The sequence below is a fragment of the Meleagris gallopavo genome, chromosome 1 (assembly GCF_000146605.3).
Source record: "Meleagris gallopavo isolate NT-WF06-2002-E0010 breed Aviagen turkey brand Nicholas breeding stock chromosome 1, Turkey_5.1, whole genome shotgun sequence".
In the NCBI taxonomy this organism is placed as follows: Eukaryota; Metazoa; Chordata; class Aves; order Galliformes; family Phasianidae; genus Meleagris; species Meleagris gallopavo.
The window spans coordinates 180,787,093-180,803,402 of record NC_015011.2 but is presented as its reverse complement, the minus strand read 5'-3'; the positions used below and the strand labels follow the sequence as shown (position 1 = coordinate 180,803,402).

The following is a 16,310-nucleotide window of genomic DNA, read 5'->3' as shown; positions in this document are numbered from 1 at the left end:
CGAGGTGCGGCCTCACCAGTGCTGAGTACAGAGGGATGATCACCTCCCTGCTCCTGCTGGCTGCTTTATTGCTGATAGAAGCCAGGATGCCATTAAGCTGCTTGGCCACCTGAGCACACTGCTGGGTTAGCTGAGCATCAACCAACATCCCCAGGTCCATTTCTTCCACACAGTCTTTGAACCAATTTGCCTCAAGCCTGTAAGCCAACATCGCTAGGTCACCACATTAACATTAAATATTGTTTTCTAGTGTCTTTTTACATCAGTGTGATATATGAACAGTGTAATTTATGTAAAAAGATTAGGAAACTTCATGTGAACATGCATATTTAGTTAATAAAAAAAAAAAAAGCCAAAGAAAAGCTTCCTGTGATTGTCTTGTTAAGCAGTTCAAAAAACATCTGAAACTCACCATTATCTTTTTCATAACTTGAAGGAGACGTAGCGCTTCATGCCACTTGGAGAAACTAGCACAGTATTTTCAGGAGGAAAATCTAGTTTGTGGTAAACTTAAAAGTGCATTTTAAATTGTAACTTAGGATGGTAGCAGTGAATTCAGTTTTCTATTTAATTCTGACCAGAACATGCTTGCAGTTTTTCCCGTGTTTTCAAGAGACATGATTGTCTCTCCAAAGATAAGAGCAAATGAGTACTTTCTGCATGTGATCGTGACCTTATTCTTGGAGGTTTCTGCCTTCCTTCAAATAATGTGCAGCTTTACAGCCTGAAAGTTGTACTATTTTGTGATTGTAGAACTACCTGATGTGCACAAATCCTATTAATGGCTGTTCACCAGCTTCATCAAAGTATGAAAGATAAAAAGGTTAAAGGCATGCGGGTTCATAAAGATAAACTTGGTAAATCAATTTGGGTGCTTCAGCAACAAAGCTTGTTTGATTTGGCATATGAGATTTGTCACTGAGTGACAGGCAAATTTGGGGGGAAGTTTCTGTGACTGTTTATTTTCTTCAGTTACTACAAGATGACGGGGAAAAAAAACTGCCTAAATTTAGATGCAGACACATCTGGGTGCAAAGAGGGGCAGGGGGAAACTTGAGCATTGCTTCTGGTTAGGGGAGCATGAATCCCTGACCTCTGCATTGAGTGGTTACAGGTGCTGCACAGACTGGGCAGGCAGGGAGGATGGGTAGCTGTTAGTGATGTTGGATTGTTTGCCTCACTGGTAGCACTGATTCAGATTGCTTCCTCTTACCATGGCACTGATATCTCTCAAGACGAGTTAGGAACTTAACATATTTGAGTTTTCTTCTTCTAAATTCAATTTGCAGAAGAATTAAAAAGGGCTAATAGAATGTAAATTGTTAATAGGGAACAGCAGAATAATCTCACAGATGAGACAGACAGTTTGATCACACAAACCTCAGTTCCTTAGGGAAATTGTCTTGAAGACAGTGACTAGACCTGATGCATGCATCTTTTTCACAGTTCTCCTTCCCTGCATATCAACAAGCCTTTCTCTGCATTCATCCCTGCCTTTAAGAGTCTCCTTGGGCAGTGTTCCAGATGTGATCATTTTCATGTATTGCTGCCCTAAGCAGGTGTTATTCCAAGCACGATTATTTTCTGTGTGACCTGAGATTAAGACTTCAATTTATTTTTAATAACCTCAAATATTTGTCCATAATTCATTATTACAACAGACAGTCTTACCCTTCACCAATTTCGAAACAAGTACAACTATTGAATTCTTTCTCCTCTTTTTAATAATAAGGTTTGGGCTAATCTGTTTTTCACTGTCTGTGAGTGATTTGTCATTCAGGTCTCTCAGCTGCATCCTAAAATTACTACTGCTGCTTCTTCCTTCAGTTTCAGTTAGCACTTCTTTCTGTCACTGTATGGTGGCCAGGAGGCTAAAATGAAAGGCCCGTGCAGATGTCAGGAAGCTGTGAGGAACATGAACTCTGTGCTATTATTTTGGAAGGAGAAATAAAAAATTAAAGTAAAAAAACCCCATCTCTTTTATGAGTCACCAAGTGCAGCTTTTTGAGGATGTTACTGTAATAAAGGCAGGTGGTATGAGTGTGTTGTATTTTTAACTCTGAAATGAGTAATTAATTTGGGTTTATAGCTTGAAATTGCTGCTGTTTGTCCCTTGTGTTTATATCACAGAACAATGCAAGTTACTACAGTATAGGAATTGTAGAGTAGCTCTTCATAGAATATATATACAAAACTGTACTGGATACTTGAGAATCATCTCTTGCCACTCTGTTTAAATAGCATTTATTTCATAGAAATATCTAATATTGATGTTAAGTGAACAGGAAAATGAGAATTCCTGGCTTTCCATGGTAGCTTGTTTCAGCATTTCTGTTTTTATTCCATTTTAAAATAAGTGGTCTGTTTCCAGTTCCTGTATGTTTTACAGCTGTTTCTTGCCACTGCTTCCTGTTAGAAATTTCAGGAGAATTGGGAATTTGAAATGTCTCTGTTGTTACCAACTCTTGTAGAACAGGGAGAGAATGTATCTGCTTCTATTAACTGCAACTTCTTTTTGATATTTAACATTTTCCTTGAAAAATAATACTCAAGAATATGGAAGTGTTTGCTGCTGGATGTTGATTTAAGGTCTTAGAAGAACTGCCAGACCTGAAGGTGCTTGTCAGCGTTGAATGTGTACATTGTGTTTTTCTAGTGCTGCCATAGTACTTTTTCCACAGATCTTCATCTTATTTCTGTGTCTAAGAGGTGGTTCAATTCTGTGGTAGTAATAGAGTCACTGTTTCTGGTTTCTCTTATTTACTTTTAAAGTCTGATTTTCTTTGTAATCGTTATAATAACAGAGGACAGAACGATTTCTCCTCTCCAATAAATGGTTGTAGTAACACTACCAGAGATGTACTTTATCCTTCAAGGCCAAAACATGCATTTGTAGCTCTTCATGCATGCTCTTCAAAGAGCAGTCTTGCTAATCAGTAGCTGTGGTGCAATGGAGCAGAAAGTAAGAAGAAAAAGGTAAGAAATGGGCAAAAGCAGTGCCCTAGCAGTGAGGATAGCAGCAGTGGGGCATTACTGCCATCTGGCGTACCAAAAAATAATAGCAATTAAAGAAAAAAAAAGCACTAACAATGAACTGCTTTCTATTAAATTTGTTTTTAGCTCAGTCCCAAGATCCTGTTGTGGCTCGAGATGTGCCAGTTCTTGCTGCTGCAGCTGGAGGGGGCACACTGCATTCTGGACCATCGTTCGGAGGCACTCGTGCGGTTAGTCAATCAGAGTAAACGTGTCATGTCATTTACTTTTCGAGATTTGTTTTAAGGATGCTGTGCAAAATGGAAAGACATGTTTATTTTTGTAGCCTTGAGTTAGGCATTTGATAATTTTAACTTGTATTCTCAGCATGCTCATGAGTTGGTAAGAGTCTAGTACAGTCATCTGATAATTCAGGTTATAAGGGACTTAGAGAGGTCCCTGTCTCAACCTCCTGATTGAAGCAGGGACATCTGTGGAATCAGACAAGGTTGCTCAGAACTTTATTATGTAGGATCTGGAAAAATTCCAAACGTGGAGGCTTACAGGACCTGCATGTGAGCTGTTCTGCTATTTAACTGCCCTGTTGGAAAAGTTCTTCCTTATAACTGGTACAAACCTCTGCTTCTTCAATTCATGCCCATTGTATTTGCCCTCCAGACATGCAGCACTGAAGGCCTGACTTCATCTCAGTACCTTCCTGGCAGCTGCTGCTAATTTCCCCCTGCAAGCTATCTCTTCTGGCTACACCAGCTCTCTTTTCTCAGAGCACAGAACAGTCAAGGTGGGAAGGGGCCACCTCAGAAGCCACCTGGATCTCCAAAGAGGAGACTCCACAACCTGTCTGGGCAACCTGTGCCAGTGCTCCAGCACTCACACAGCTCAGAAGTGCTTCCTGGTGTTCTGAAGGAGCCTCCTGTGTTCCATTGCTTCTTGTCCTGGCACTGGGCACCACTGGCAGCAGCCTGGTTTCGTTTTACAGCACACTCTTCAGATATTTTTAGACGTTGACAAGTTCATCCCGAGCCACTTTTCCTGGAAAGAAAATCCTAACTCTCAGCCTTTCCTCACAAAAGAGGTGCTCCAGTCTCTTAATTGTCTTGATGGCTCCTGGTATGCCCAAGTCTCTCCTCTACTGGGAAGCCCAGAACTGGACCCAGCACTGCAGGTGTGGCTTCACTAGTGCTGAGTAAAGTGGAAGGATCACCTCCCTCAGCCTGCTAGTGATACTTTGCCTGGTGCAGCCTAGGATACCATGAACCTTCTTTGCAGTCAGGGCTTTGCTACTCATGTTCAACTTGGTGTTCACCAGGGAGAAGTGCCCCAGCCCTCTTGACCATTTTGGTGGCCCTTAGTGGGCCCTGTGTGTTATACTGGAGGCCTAAGACTGGACGTTGTATTCTAGATGCAGTATAAGAAGCACCAAACAAAGAGAGATGCTCACTCTGAATTTAATGGCTGCATTCCCAATTTATGCAGAATGCTGCTGTCCCTCCTTGCTGCCAGAGCACACTGTGTGCAGCTTGCTGTTTGCCAGGACTCCTGGATCCTCTTTTATAGAGCTGCTCCCCAGTTAATCCCTGGCTTGGACTGATGCATGGTTTCTTCCCAGGTGCAGGATTGTGTTCGTTCTTACTGAGTTTCATAATGTTCCTTTAGGTCTCATCTTCATGAGCTCCCCCTGGATGTCAGACCTGCTACTGAGTGCATCAGATGTTCAAATGAGAGCATGCTATTGCTTCTTCTTGGTCCTTACCAAAGGTGTTAGAGAGGGCAGGTTCCAGGGTAGATGCTGGTCATGCTCCAGTTATTTTCCCACTTCCAGGTCGAGTATTACCTGCTGGTCTCTGTCTTCTGGGCCTGATGAGCCAGCCAGTTTTCCACCTGTCTGGTTGTCCATCCATGCAGACTGTAACACCCAAATTCTGATCCAAAGATCTTTTATTTTGGTAGTAGATGAAAAACAATGTTTAAAAATTTCTGTTTATAGATATACAACATTATTTGTGCATACAGTGTGAATATGTATCTGTAAATGTATATTAAATATAGCTAGTATATAATGAAAAGTAGTATAAGGAATGGGCTTCTTAGGTTTTTATCTTTTGTTTTCTTGATGTGTGTTTTAATTCAAAGTTTTGGAAGAAGTAAAATGTTCATATCTCATCCTTCAAAATTTGAAAGTAAGAACCCTCGGTCTCTATTCTGTGACTGCAGAGCTTCAAAATTAAGGAATACAATTTTCTAGGAAATTTGATACATATTTAACCATAAAAGTAGAATTAACCTCTCCAGTCATTCTCCTGTATTCCGAAGTCACATTCTTGAAAGTACTTGGAACGTTCCTGAGTTTTACATCTATTTTCCTCTGAGATCTACAGTTCTACTGAAGTGGGTCTGTGATGAGAAATAGCCAAATCTGAGCACTAGAAGATAAATAATCTTCCAGGTGTCATGATTTGTAGGTAGTTCTGAGAGGCTTCTTGTGTGTGTGTGTGTGTGTGTGTGTGTGTACGGTGTGTGGGTTGGTGTGTGTGTTGGGGTGGGGGGAGTGCTGGAGGGAATTGTGTCTGGGAGACTGGATGTGAGTGTTGTGTACTGAGCAATGATGAGTTTCATTTGCCTGACTGCAAAAAATGAAGGCTTCTACACTTGAACTGAGCTCAGAATAAAATCTGTGATTGTAGTTTTGATTATGGGGGTCTGAATACATGGTAACCTATATGTTGCTTCCTCCTAGGAAGTACTTCCTAAGGTAGTGCCCGTGAATGTAGGTTCAGAGGCTTCCATGCAGGCAATACCCTGTGATTTATCCTCAACTATTTCCACTGGAAGCTTTTTGACTACTGAAACACTGGATGTCAGCCCTGTTGACACTGGTAAATGTTTCATTGTTCTCGTAAATGGAAAAACTGATGTTTTCTTTATTTTACAGCAGAATGGATCTTATTCACTAGATATAAATTCTTCTGGAAAAATACAATGTGGAACTTTGCTTAAGAATTTAAAATACATGTTACAGAGCGTAACTGGAATGCACGTATTATAAGAATATGATGTATAGCAACTTTATCACCTGCAAATATGAGGTGGATTTGGAAGAGATTATATGGTATCCTGTGAGTTTACTTACTTAAGGCTTAATATTGTCTTAATCTGAGTCGTATCTGATCTCAGACACACCCATATGTGTATATCAGTTACTTGGTGCTTATAAATCAATTTTTGAAGATTATTTTTGAAGAAATTTTTTAAAAAGTAACATTAAGGTTTTGGTTACTCAGCTACATGAATACACTTTTCAAGTCTGGCTTTGCTTCCTCCATACATTCAGTGATTATTAAGATCTTTTCTGATTGCATCTCTAAGAGGAGAGACAAAGAGGGACTGGTGCGCTAACCAGGAACCCACTTGTGGTTTCCACAATTCCTTTAATTTTGTTGCATTTACATTAGGTTGTTTCTGTTTAAACAGGAATAAAATGATTGCCCTATGTCATAAAGATGCTCAAGGTCACATTAAAGGATTGACACAAAGCTGTGTGGTGTGATAGATACACCTGAGGGGTGAAATGGCATTCAGAGAGACCTAGAGGAAGCTTGAGTAGTGGATCCAGGTGAACCTCATGATGCAAATCCAAGTTCAAGATCTTGCACCTGGCTTGTGGCAACCCCACTATCGGTGCAAGCTGGGAGACAAAAGGACAAGGCACAGCCCTGCTGAGAAGGACTTTAGAGCACTGGCAGATGGGAAGCTGGATGTGAGCCAGCAATGTGCCCTCAGCCCAGAAAACCAACCATATCCTGAGCTGCATCTAAAGAAGTGTGGCCAGCAGGGTCAGGAAGGTGATCCTGCCCCTCTGCTCTGTGCTGTGAGGCCTCACCTGGAACACTGCATCCAGATGTGGAGTCCTCAGTACAGCAGAGACATGGAGTTGTTGGAGTACATCCAGAGGAGGGCCACAAAAATACTCCAAGGGCTGGAACACCTCTCCTATGAGGACAGGCTGAGACAGCTGGGGCTGTGCAGCCTGGAGAAGAGAAGGCTCTGGGGAGACCTTGCAGTATCTAAAGGGGGGCTGTAAAAAAGAAGGGGATGGGCTTTTTAGCAGGGTCTGTTGAGACAGGACAAGGGGAAATGCTTTCAAACTAATGAAGAGGAGATTTAGGCTGGATATAAGGAGGAAGTATTTTACACTAAGGGTGGTGAGGCACTGGAAGAGGATGCCCAGAGTGGTAGTGGATGCCCCATCCTTGAAGACACAAGGTCATAGAATCATAGAATCGCAAGGTTGGAAACAACCTGCAAGATCACCTAGTTCAACCATCCTCCCATCACCACTGCTACCACAAGCTACTAAACCATATCTCGTAGCTCCTCATCCAGATGCCTTTTGAACACTGCCAGGGACAGCGACTCCACCACCTCCCTGGGCAGGCCATTCGAATGCCTGACCACTCTGAGAGAAAAAGTTCTTCCTTAAGTCTAACCTAAACCTCCCCTGGTACAACTTGTGGCCATTTTCTCGGGTCCTGTTCGTTGCCTGGGAGAAGAGGCAAAACCCTCCTCACCACAACCTCCCTTCAGGTAGTTATAGAGAGCAATAATGGCTCCCCTGAGCCTTCTCTTCTCCAGGCTAACCAATCCCAGCTCCCTCAGCTGCTCCTCATAAGACTTGTGCTCCAGACCCCTCACCAGTTTCACTGCCCTCCTCTGGACACACTCCAGGGCCTCAATGTCTTTCTTGTAGTGAGAAACCCAGAACTGAACACAGTACTCGAGATGTGGCCTCACCAAAGCTGAGTACAGTGGAATGATCACCTCCCTGCTTGGTCAGGCTGGACAGGGCTGTGAGCACCTGATGGAACTGTAAGTGTCCCAGTTCATGGAAGTGAGTTGGACTAGATGACCTTTGGGAATCCCTTCCAACTCAAATGATTCTATGATACTTTTATCTGCAATGGGATGTTAAAATATATATATATATTAAAAAAAGTAATAATAAAAGGTGTTATGGGCATTTCAGGGTATTAAGCAGCATCTTTTCAGGTGAATTCATGTAAATGCTTTATATATAAAAGTGTGTGAGCATCTAGCTTCTTATTTCAGGATTGTCGTCTGACAGCATGGAAGATCAAATTTTGAAAAGAATCACAAGCAGCCCATGGGACTCCTCGCTGCCCTTTTCCTTGCAGCAGAGGCAGGAGAATCTGCCTGGAGTGCCTGAAACCGAGTTGCCTGAAGAAGTAACGTGCCTTGACACAGGAAGTCAGATTCAGCAGATCTTGGAGAAATGTTGTGGAGAGTTGAACTCTTCATCAGACAACAATACCCATTTTGAAGGTATTTTCTATTTTAAAGCTTTTGTGTCTGTGCTGTTGTACAGAATGAGGAGTTTAATCAAGATTATGTATATTCAGTATTCCTTGTATTTAGCTTACATTTGCAATAAATGTTCTGCACAGCAGAACTCCTGCTTTAATGGAACCAAGTACTTTATTGCATTGCATATATCTACGTTGTGTAGTGCACCAAGAGGATAATGGGATCACAGTCTAGCTCTGTGCAGCTTCCTTTTATCACAGCAACATTGTTCTTTGTTGTTTGTGCTATTATTGTTTGCATATGTACAACTCTATTAAGGAGTTTAGAGCAGTATCTACATAATACTGTATTACTCAGATAGAATTAATAGATGAAGAATCACTGGTAACAAAGTAGTGGAAGTTCTGTGCTATTTAACTGTGCACATTTAATGATTCATAACAATAAAACCATCCTTACTAGCTGTCGTAGTGATAAGTAGTATTTTAATTTGAACTGCTTCCTTCTGGAATGTGTTGGAAAACCCAGAATCATAGAGTTTAATATTAATCGTTATATTAATTAAAAGCAGGTCCAGAGGAGGGCCACTAAGATGATCAGAGGGCTGGAACACCTCTCCTCTGAGGAAAGGTTGAGGGAACTGGGATTTTTTAGCTTGGAGAAAAGGCGGCTGTGGGGAGACCTCATTGTGGCCTTCCAGTACCTGAAGGGAGCTTATAAACGGGGGGGGGGAATGGCTGTTTACAAGGGTGGATAGTGATAGGACAAGGGGGAATGGTTGTAAACTGAGATGGGGGGAGATTTAGGTTAGATAGTAGGAGGAAGTTTTGCACACAGAGGGTGGTGACACACTGGAACAGGTTGTCCAAGGAGGCTGTGGATGCCCCATCCCTGGAGGCATTCAAGGCCAGGCTGAATGTGGCTCTGGGCAGCCTGCTCTGATGGTTGGTGGCTCTGCATGTGGCAGGGGGGTTGGAGCTTCATGATCCTTGACGTCCCTTCCAACCCAGGCCATTCTGTGATTTAATGCTAGACCAGGCTGCCCAGGGCCCTATCCAATCTGGCCTTGAACACCTCCAGGGATGGGGCATCCACAACCTCTCTGGGCAGCCTGATCCAGCACCTCACCACTCTTTCTGTTAAGAACTTCCCCCTGGCATCCAACCTAAGTCTTCCCTCCCTCAACTTAAAACCATTTCCCCTTGTCCTGCAGTTATCTACCCTTTCACAGAGTTGATTTGTAACCAGAATTTCCTGCGTTGCATCTTTTGTCCATCGTCTTGAGCCTCTTTTCTTTCACTGGGTATGTTCAACAAGATGCTGTCTGCCCCTTCCCTGTACTTCGTTCTAGAATAGCATGGACAGCAGAGATCTCTGTGCCTCTTCCCCCATGCTCTCAATACTTTGTGCAAAACTGAACAAACCCAGTCTTTAAGTTTCTCTTTGAACATTGTGTGTTTCATCCTTAATTGTTTTTGTGGCTGCTCACTGGGCTTGCTGCAGTGTATCAGTGTGTATGTTTTGTACTGGGAAACCCAAAACAGGACAGAGCTTCTAATGCAGTCTCTCAGGTGCTTAACAGAGAGCTTCTTGACCTCAGCACTTTCTTGCAACAGTTGTACTTGCACTGTGTCAGTGTGAAGGAGAGTTGAGTGCTGTGAAGATCTGTTTTTGCAAGCTAGCATTTGTTTACCTGTGAAAACCTATATCCTCTCCTTTTTCCATCCAGAAGCAAGGGAGGAGATGTCAGTTTCCATTTTTTAAAAATGACCTCTTTTCTTTTCTTATAGCTCTAGCAGCTGAGTTTGATTTCCCTGAAACGGAGAGGCATTTTCCTAACTTCTGCCATCGGCTATTTCAGCCTTTGGAACCAAGTCCTGCCTTCAGTGTTTCATCACCCGTTTCTCACTACAAGATTCAACAGGGCAACAAAGAATTGAGGAAGGTACTGCAGAAAAGCTCTATTTGGATTGAAATTTATTTTTATGAAATGCCATAGTAATTTTTTACACGTGTGGAACTGGAAGCATTTCTGCTGTTTATAAGAGAAATGTGATCCAAAAAGCAAATGTTGCCATTAACTTTTCATCCTTCGTATTCCTAAAAATAAAATAAAATAAAATGAAGCCTAATCAGGATTTTTTCTGCTGCTAGACTTCAACATTTGCAACAGAAAGTGAAGAGCAGTTTCTAGAAGTGAGAACCTCCAGTTTGAATACACAAAGAGGCAGTGTGATGGGCAGTCTTGAAACAAGCAAGCCAAACAACATTACATCAGAAGAGTTTTTCAAAGAGAATGTTACTCTGGGTATGTACAGTGCAGTCTGATCAATGCTGTAAACATGGATCCATTGCCAATGTGTAAATACCAACCTTAAAGCTTGTTTTGTTGTGTTGAGACTGGGAAGGAACTCTTTACTTCTAAATAAGCTCTGCTTTGAAATGTTTTAACTCTGATTCTTCTTTCTTAGACATCATCTTCTCTACCATTTTTAATGTGTAGAACTCAAAAATGTTAAGGTCTTTACTTAGCAGTTATTACTTGAATGCAAGGATCTACTTTTGTATTGAAGGTGCTATAACAGGTGGTACTTTGTGCAGCAATTATGATGATAATACATAAATTCCAGTGGTGGCTGAAATTATTAAGTTTTACAAAAAAGAATTGTTCATTTCCTCACTTTGTAAGTTTGGGGACATTATTCAATATATGGAACTTCCTGAAAAAGAGCACGACCAGCAGGTCATGGGAGCTGATCCTCTCCCTCTTTCTGCCCTGGTGAGGCCACATTTAGACTGCTGTGTCCAGTTCTGAGCTCCCCAGTTCGAAAAGGACAGGGATCTTCTAGGAGTGCAGCGGAGATCCACAAAGATGGTAAAGGCCTTGGAGCAGCTCCTCTGTGAGGAAAGGCTGAGAGACCTGGGTCTGTTCAGCCTGGGAAAAGAAGACTGAGGGGGAGATCTGATGTAGTTAATTAACCTTGTTGCTTGCATAGATGTCCACGCATTCCTCAAAAGCCCTGTTAAGGAGGAATTTCTTTAAAACTGCAATGTGGTTGTGTTAAGCTCACATTTTGACTCTTTAACTTTTTGGAACAGGTTTGGAAGAATCTTTTCACCCAATGCATTTGGAACCTGCTCTGAGCAATCGCTGTCAGAATGCTGCTCGGCCAGCGGGCATTCATGTGGTGTCAGAGAGCTCCTTGGAACTAAATCCTGGGATTAAAAATGGGTGCAGTGAGAACAGTGTTTCATCTGACAGACAATACGAAGAATTGGTGAGGAGTATGGAATGTGTTGGTCTGCAGTGTTCAGTGGAGGATATGCGAAACCAAAGTCTGAATTCACTGGAAGAACAAAAATCATTTTATCAGCTCAGTACCACACCAGTGACAGTGGATGAACCTTTCCCTCAGCACACATTGAAAGAGGGCGTAGCATTCAAAAAAGAGATTCTGTCTTCTGAAAAATTACCTGTCAAGGTACTTGATAGGAAGTACGTGAAGCTCCCTGAAAAATTACTTCGTGTACCTGAGGCAAATAAAGCTGTGGAAGTTGATTTGCATTGCAATACAAATGCAAAGGAGCCAGGTGAAAGTTTTCTTGAAATACAGAAGTCTTCAAGGACTCCTGAAGACATCAGTTTGGAAGTCCCAGACGTTAATTTACAGGCAGTAGTAAAACAGAATGCTTTCTGTCTGGGAAGACATGAGAAACACTCTAACTCTGTGGCTGCAGGCTCGTCTCGTATTCCAATCTGGGTAAGTAGAACAGATTTCCCAAAGTAGTATTTTGTGCAGGTGTTTTGGTGGTTTACTTGCTTTTACTTGTTTGTGTCCTTTTTTTTTTTTTTTTTTTCCTTTACTGAGCTATTTTAGATCTTTAATGTCTGAAAACCTGGCAAATGTTCCTTTTATAGTTCTGGTTTCAGACTTGCATGTTTCTTGGACATTTGCTCTCCTTGCTCTTTTAGATCACAGCACTGAAACAATTAGCAGTGACGTTAGTTGGTGCAGCATGGGCATGAAACTGCACAGTTACTTAACTGATCTTAACCCAGTCTAGGAGGTAAATAATAGAACCAAAGCATAAGTAATTGAAAACTATGTGAAACTTATTTCCTTTTTCATTTTTAAAACAAATCAACCAACCTGGCCTGAAACTAGATTTCAGCAGTGATTTAAATCGAGGTGAGTGGAAGAGAGCTTTGTTTGATTGCTTTGGGTTATTTGTTTTTTACTTACTGATCTTAAAAAACAAACCAAACCACTGTACTTCATGTTGGATTGGTTTGATGTATCAATTAACACCTTGGGTAAGGCAGTCTTTCTGGATTTCGTTATTGCTTGGGGCAGGTTCTTTTTTTTTCTGTGTTGAAAGAGCCTCTTACAAGCTAGCAGCTGTTGCTATTTCTAGTAACAGTGGTTTTAAAATATATATAATTAAAATATATTTTAATGCATATATCATTTATATACATTAATATTTTACATTATATAAAATGATACATAGCTTTTACATTGAGGTTTTGTGTCTTCTATTTGCTAGGAGACTGAGTCAGGGCGTGGTATTATGGAAGAACCTGAACTCACTCTTGTGAGCTCAACTGACATCAGTATTGCAGAATCAGACACTGAACATATGAACCAAAAGGGAAGTAGTGAGGATAAAACAAATAACCCAGCATGTGCAGACAGGTCTGCCATCAGTGTTCTGACTGAGGTGAGTCTTAGTTCATCTGTTGGGCAAAGGGACTGCAATGGGTTTCATTTTAAAGTTTTGGAATGTTTTTAGAAGCATTCTAATACTGTCACTATCCGTTTCTGATGTTTTTCTTGCATCTGCTAAAGGGAAGAGACTTCTTTTCTTGTATCTTGTCCATGTTAGGGTACTGTATGACTACTTAGATTTGTGGTGTATTTTCTGCATTTTCAACTAATTATTCCTTTTTAAACAGAAAAGAGAATTTTTACCACTGGTTCCAGATGCAGATTGTTCAGTGCTGGTAAGACCTGACAGCTCTTCCAAAGCCCACAGTGCTAATGAGGGTCAGTGTCCATCACATCAGACTGCAGGTAATTCTGTACAGCTTCAATATACTGAAATTTTAACTTAAAAGTCACTGCTAAGATACACCTCTCCTTTGGAAAATATAATTTCTCTTAGACAGGTGCATGTTGTTGTTTGGCCTCTGTTTGTATGCATTTAGCCCAGGTTTGATTGTGTTTTACTGACAGGGAAATACCTGTCTCCTCCTATAGTAGGCCATCTTAAGCAGTAGATGGTAACGGCTATAATTAGCGAGACTTTATTTGGTTTTATGTGTAGTTATTTAACTTTGAAACTCGTGTGATATTTTGTTGCTTGTCATTATGTACGTAGTGCATCTTCCCTTGTTTTTGTCTCCTATCAGTCAGGAACCTCTGCATTTAAAAGATGTCCTACTCTGTTCTGATGACAGTATAGAATATAAATAGTGAAACAAAAAAGAAAGGATCTACCAGGCTGTAACCATTTGTTAGGGGCTTCTCAGGTCTTTGGTGTGTTTTGGTGCAATATCTGTTTTGGCAGCATTGCTTATGGTTTCTAGATTCGTTAGTGCTGAATTACTGCTTATTGTGCAAAAATGTCACTTCCTGACACTGTTTGTCAAAACTGGTCATGGTCAACATCTTAGGAGAAATGCACTGAAATGTATGAATTAGTAAAGGTGGTTTCTTTGCAGAAAGTGAGAAACACTTGGACTTTTCTTTCTCAGTGATGCTGCTGGAGTCTGCTTCTGCACCAGGGAGTTTGCAAGAATCTTTTTTAAAAAGAAAGAAGGACTTCATCCAGAAATCCCTGAGAAGAGTTGAAGAAATAAAACAAAAAGAGAGAAAAAATGAAAAGCCAGAAGGCAGACAGTTTCAGAGGAAAAAGTCTGAGACATTAAGCAGTCAAAAGGAGTGTCATCTTATCCCTGGTATGTTTACTTGGGATGTGACATGGGCCTAGGACTGCTTTAGTTATTAAATATCAAAGAAAACCTTTCCTATTTGTTGCATCTTTGCTTTTGCAGTTGGAGTATTCTTTAATTCCTTAGGGATGTGGGAGCTCCTTTTCCCCAGTTTGGCTGTGTCTCATGTTGTAAGCAGACTGTATTTATCATCATAATGTGCCTTTGCAAAACAGCTGGTTGTCAAAGAACTTACTAAGTGATCTAATCCATCTCTAATGCCTGTTAGCAGGGTTTGGTAGGCAGCTGTTGAGAAGCACAACTAGCTCCAAGTACAGCCAGCAGCCTCATCGGGCATCTGGGTTTTAAGACAGTCATCTCCACTGTACCAATTCTGCTTTGTAGTTTAATCTCAACCTTTGAAACCTCTTATGCTTTTGAGTTCTTGTATTCTGAAAAAGCCTGTCATTGACAACTGTTGATTTTTATTTTTTTTTTTACAATTAGTACATGGTATTACTTTCATAAACTGAGCAAACCTTTATTGAGGCGCGGTAGTTTGTATTACGAATGGATGTATTGTCTGGATTAAGATTTAGGATACATTTTGTGTTTGTGTCTTTTGTAGGGAAAAAAGGTGCAGTTGTCAATCAGCTGAAGAAAGTAGGAGAAGTGAAAGTGTCTTCTCCAGAAGACAGGAAGGCTGGAGAAGCTGAAATGTATCAGCGCACCTCAAGGTACTGCATGAACATTGGAAGAAATTTGGATTTAAACAAAATAAATGAAAAGTTGTGAGCCCTAACAGCAGTGTGTGTTTATACTGGTGTACGCTGAGACATGCCCTTGCCAAGCTTGCAGCAGGAAGCACTGGCAGCCTGCCCAGCTGCACTCAGCATTTAGTAATGATGCATGTGTACAAATACAGTGGTAGAGTGGGGTCTTTGTTAGGTCAGCTAGCAGAGTTAGTTTAAGTGATGCCAGATCAGGGGGATAGCAAGTCAGAATTGCTTTTAATTTCTCACATTTGACAGTATTAAACCCTTAAAGCTGTTAATATACTCCTGCTTTCCCACTTTCCTTCCTGACAGTATTTTTTCTGATGTTTTAACAGACTTTATAATCAACTTTCAGAAGTAAAGATCAGAAAAGAAGAAAAAACAAGGCAAGAAACTTATGCTAAAAACAGAGAAAAGGCTAAGGAGTTTCAAAAGGTAAAGTAATCCTCTCTTAGCATCTCAAGCTGGTCAATTCATGTCCCTTTGCTTCTAATCAGACTGGAGGCATAATTCTGTGGTGATTACTGAAGAGACCATGAATCAGGTCTTAACATTTCAGCACAGCCTCTTGGCAGTTACTACCTTTGCTCATTCATTGAGCTTGTAGAGATTTCATAAGCACTGCTATTGGCTTAGTCTGTCTAAAACTGCCCCAGTCAAGGCAGTGTGCTAATACAACACAGCCTTTACAACTGAGTTTTCTCTAAAGGGGATCAGCCTGAGACTGAATTCTTGTGGTGACTTGACATCGAAGAAAAGGACTGAGGGGATCCAGCTGCTAGTGTCAAACAGTATTGCTGAGTGTGATCCATGCAAAGCAGGCTCGATGCTTCCCTGGAAAGACCCTTCCACCTGCTCATGCTATACTTCTTTGAGTTATACAGCAGCATTACCTCACTTGTACAGCTTAGTTTTATTACCGTTATTTCTTAAGCTATGCTATTCTCATGATTTTGTATCTTGCAGAAAATGCTGGAAAAGCTACGAGCCAAGAAGCCAGGGAAAACACCCAGACTAGGAGAAGCCTCTAAACAAGAAACATTGCTGTGTTGATACAACTCAGAGTATTTAACAGTAAGAACTGCATTAAACTAATTCAGGTAATGACTCGCAGATGCCTTCTACAGTGCCATCTACTTTGTGGCAGTCAGCACTGGTAGAACGGACACTGCAGGAAAGCCTTATATGCCTTAGTGTTTGAAAGAGAGTTTATACCACTTGTAACATAAACATCAAATAAAGTGTTTTTAAAAAACATTTAGTTCATAGCATACATGACAATA

At 41.1% G+C, this 16,310-nt stretch overlaps 1 protein-coding gene and 1 non-coding gene across 3 annotated transcripts; both read left to right on the top strand.

Annotated features, from left to right (window-relative positions):
- Window positions 1-3,074: 3,074 nt before the first annotated feature.
- LOC104909373 (centrosomal protein of 295 kDa-like) lies at window positions 3,075-16,288 on the top strand. 2 transcript variants are annotated; one of them, XM_010706100.3, is made up of 12 exons: window positions 3,075-3,224; window positions 5,732-5,870; window positions 8,101-8,334; window positions 10,107-10,261; window positions 10,471-10,624; window positions 11,416-12,077; window positions 12,865-13,038; window positions 13,274-13,391; window positions 14,075-14,278; window positions 14,880-14,988; window positions 15,363-15,462; window positions 15,994-16,288. In XM_010706100.3, the coding sequence occupies exons 1-12, from the start codon at window positions 3,090-3,092 to the stop codon at window positions 16,078-16,080; spliced, it is 2,271 nt and encodes a 756-aa protein (XP_010704402.1). In that variant the 5' UTR covers window positions 3,075-3,089; the 3' UTR covers window positions 16,081-16,288. The 2 variants fall into 2 exon arrangements, with proteins under 2 accessions (XP_010704402.1, XP_010704401.1); XM_010706099.3 differs by having other exon boundaries at window positions 14,042-14,278.
- Window positions 5,386-5,468, top strand: LOC116216248. Its single transcript, XR_004158701.1, has one exon. It is a non-coding gene; the product is annotated as a small nucleolar RNA U2-19 (small nucleolar RNA).
- Window positions 16,289-16,310: the final 22 nt, after the last annotated feature.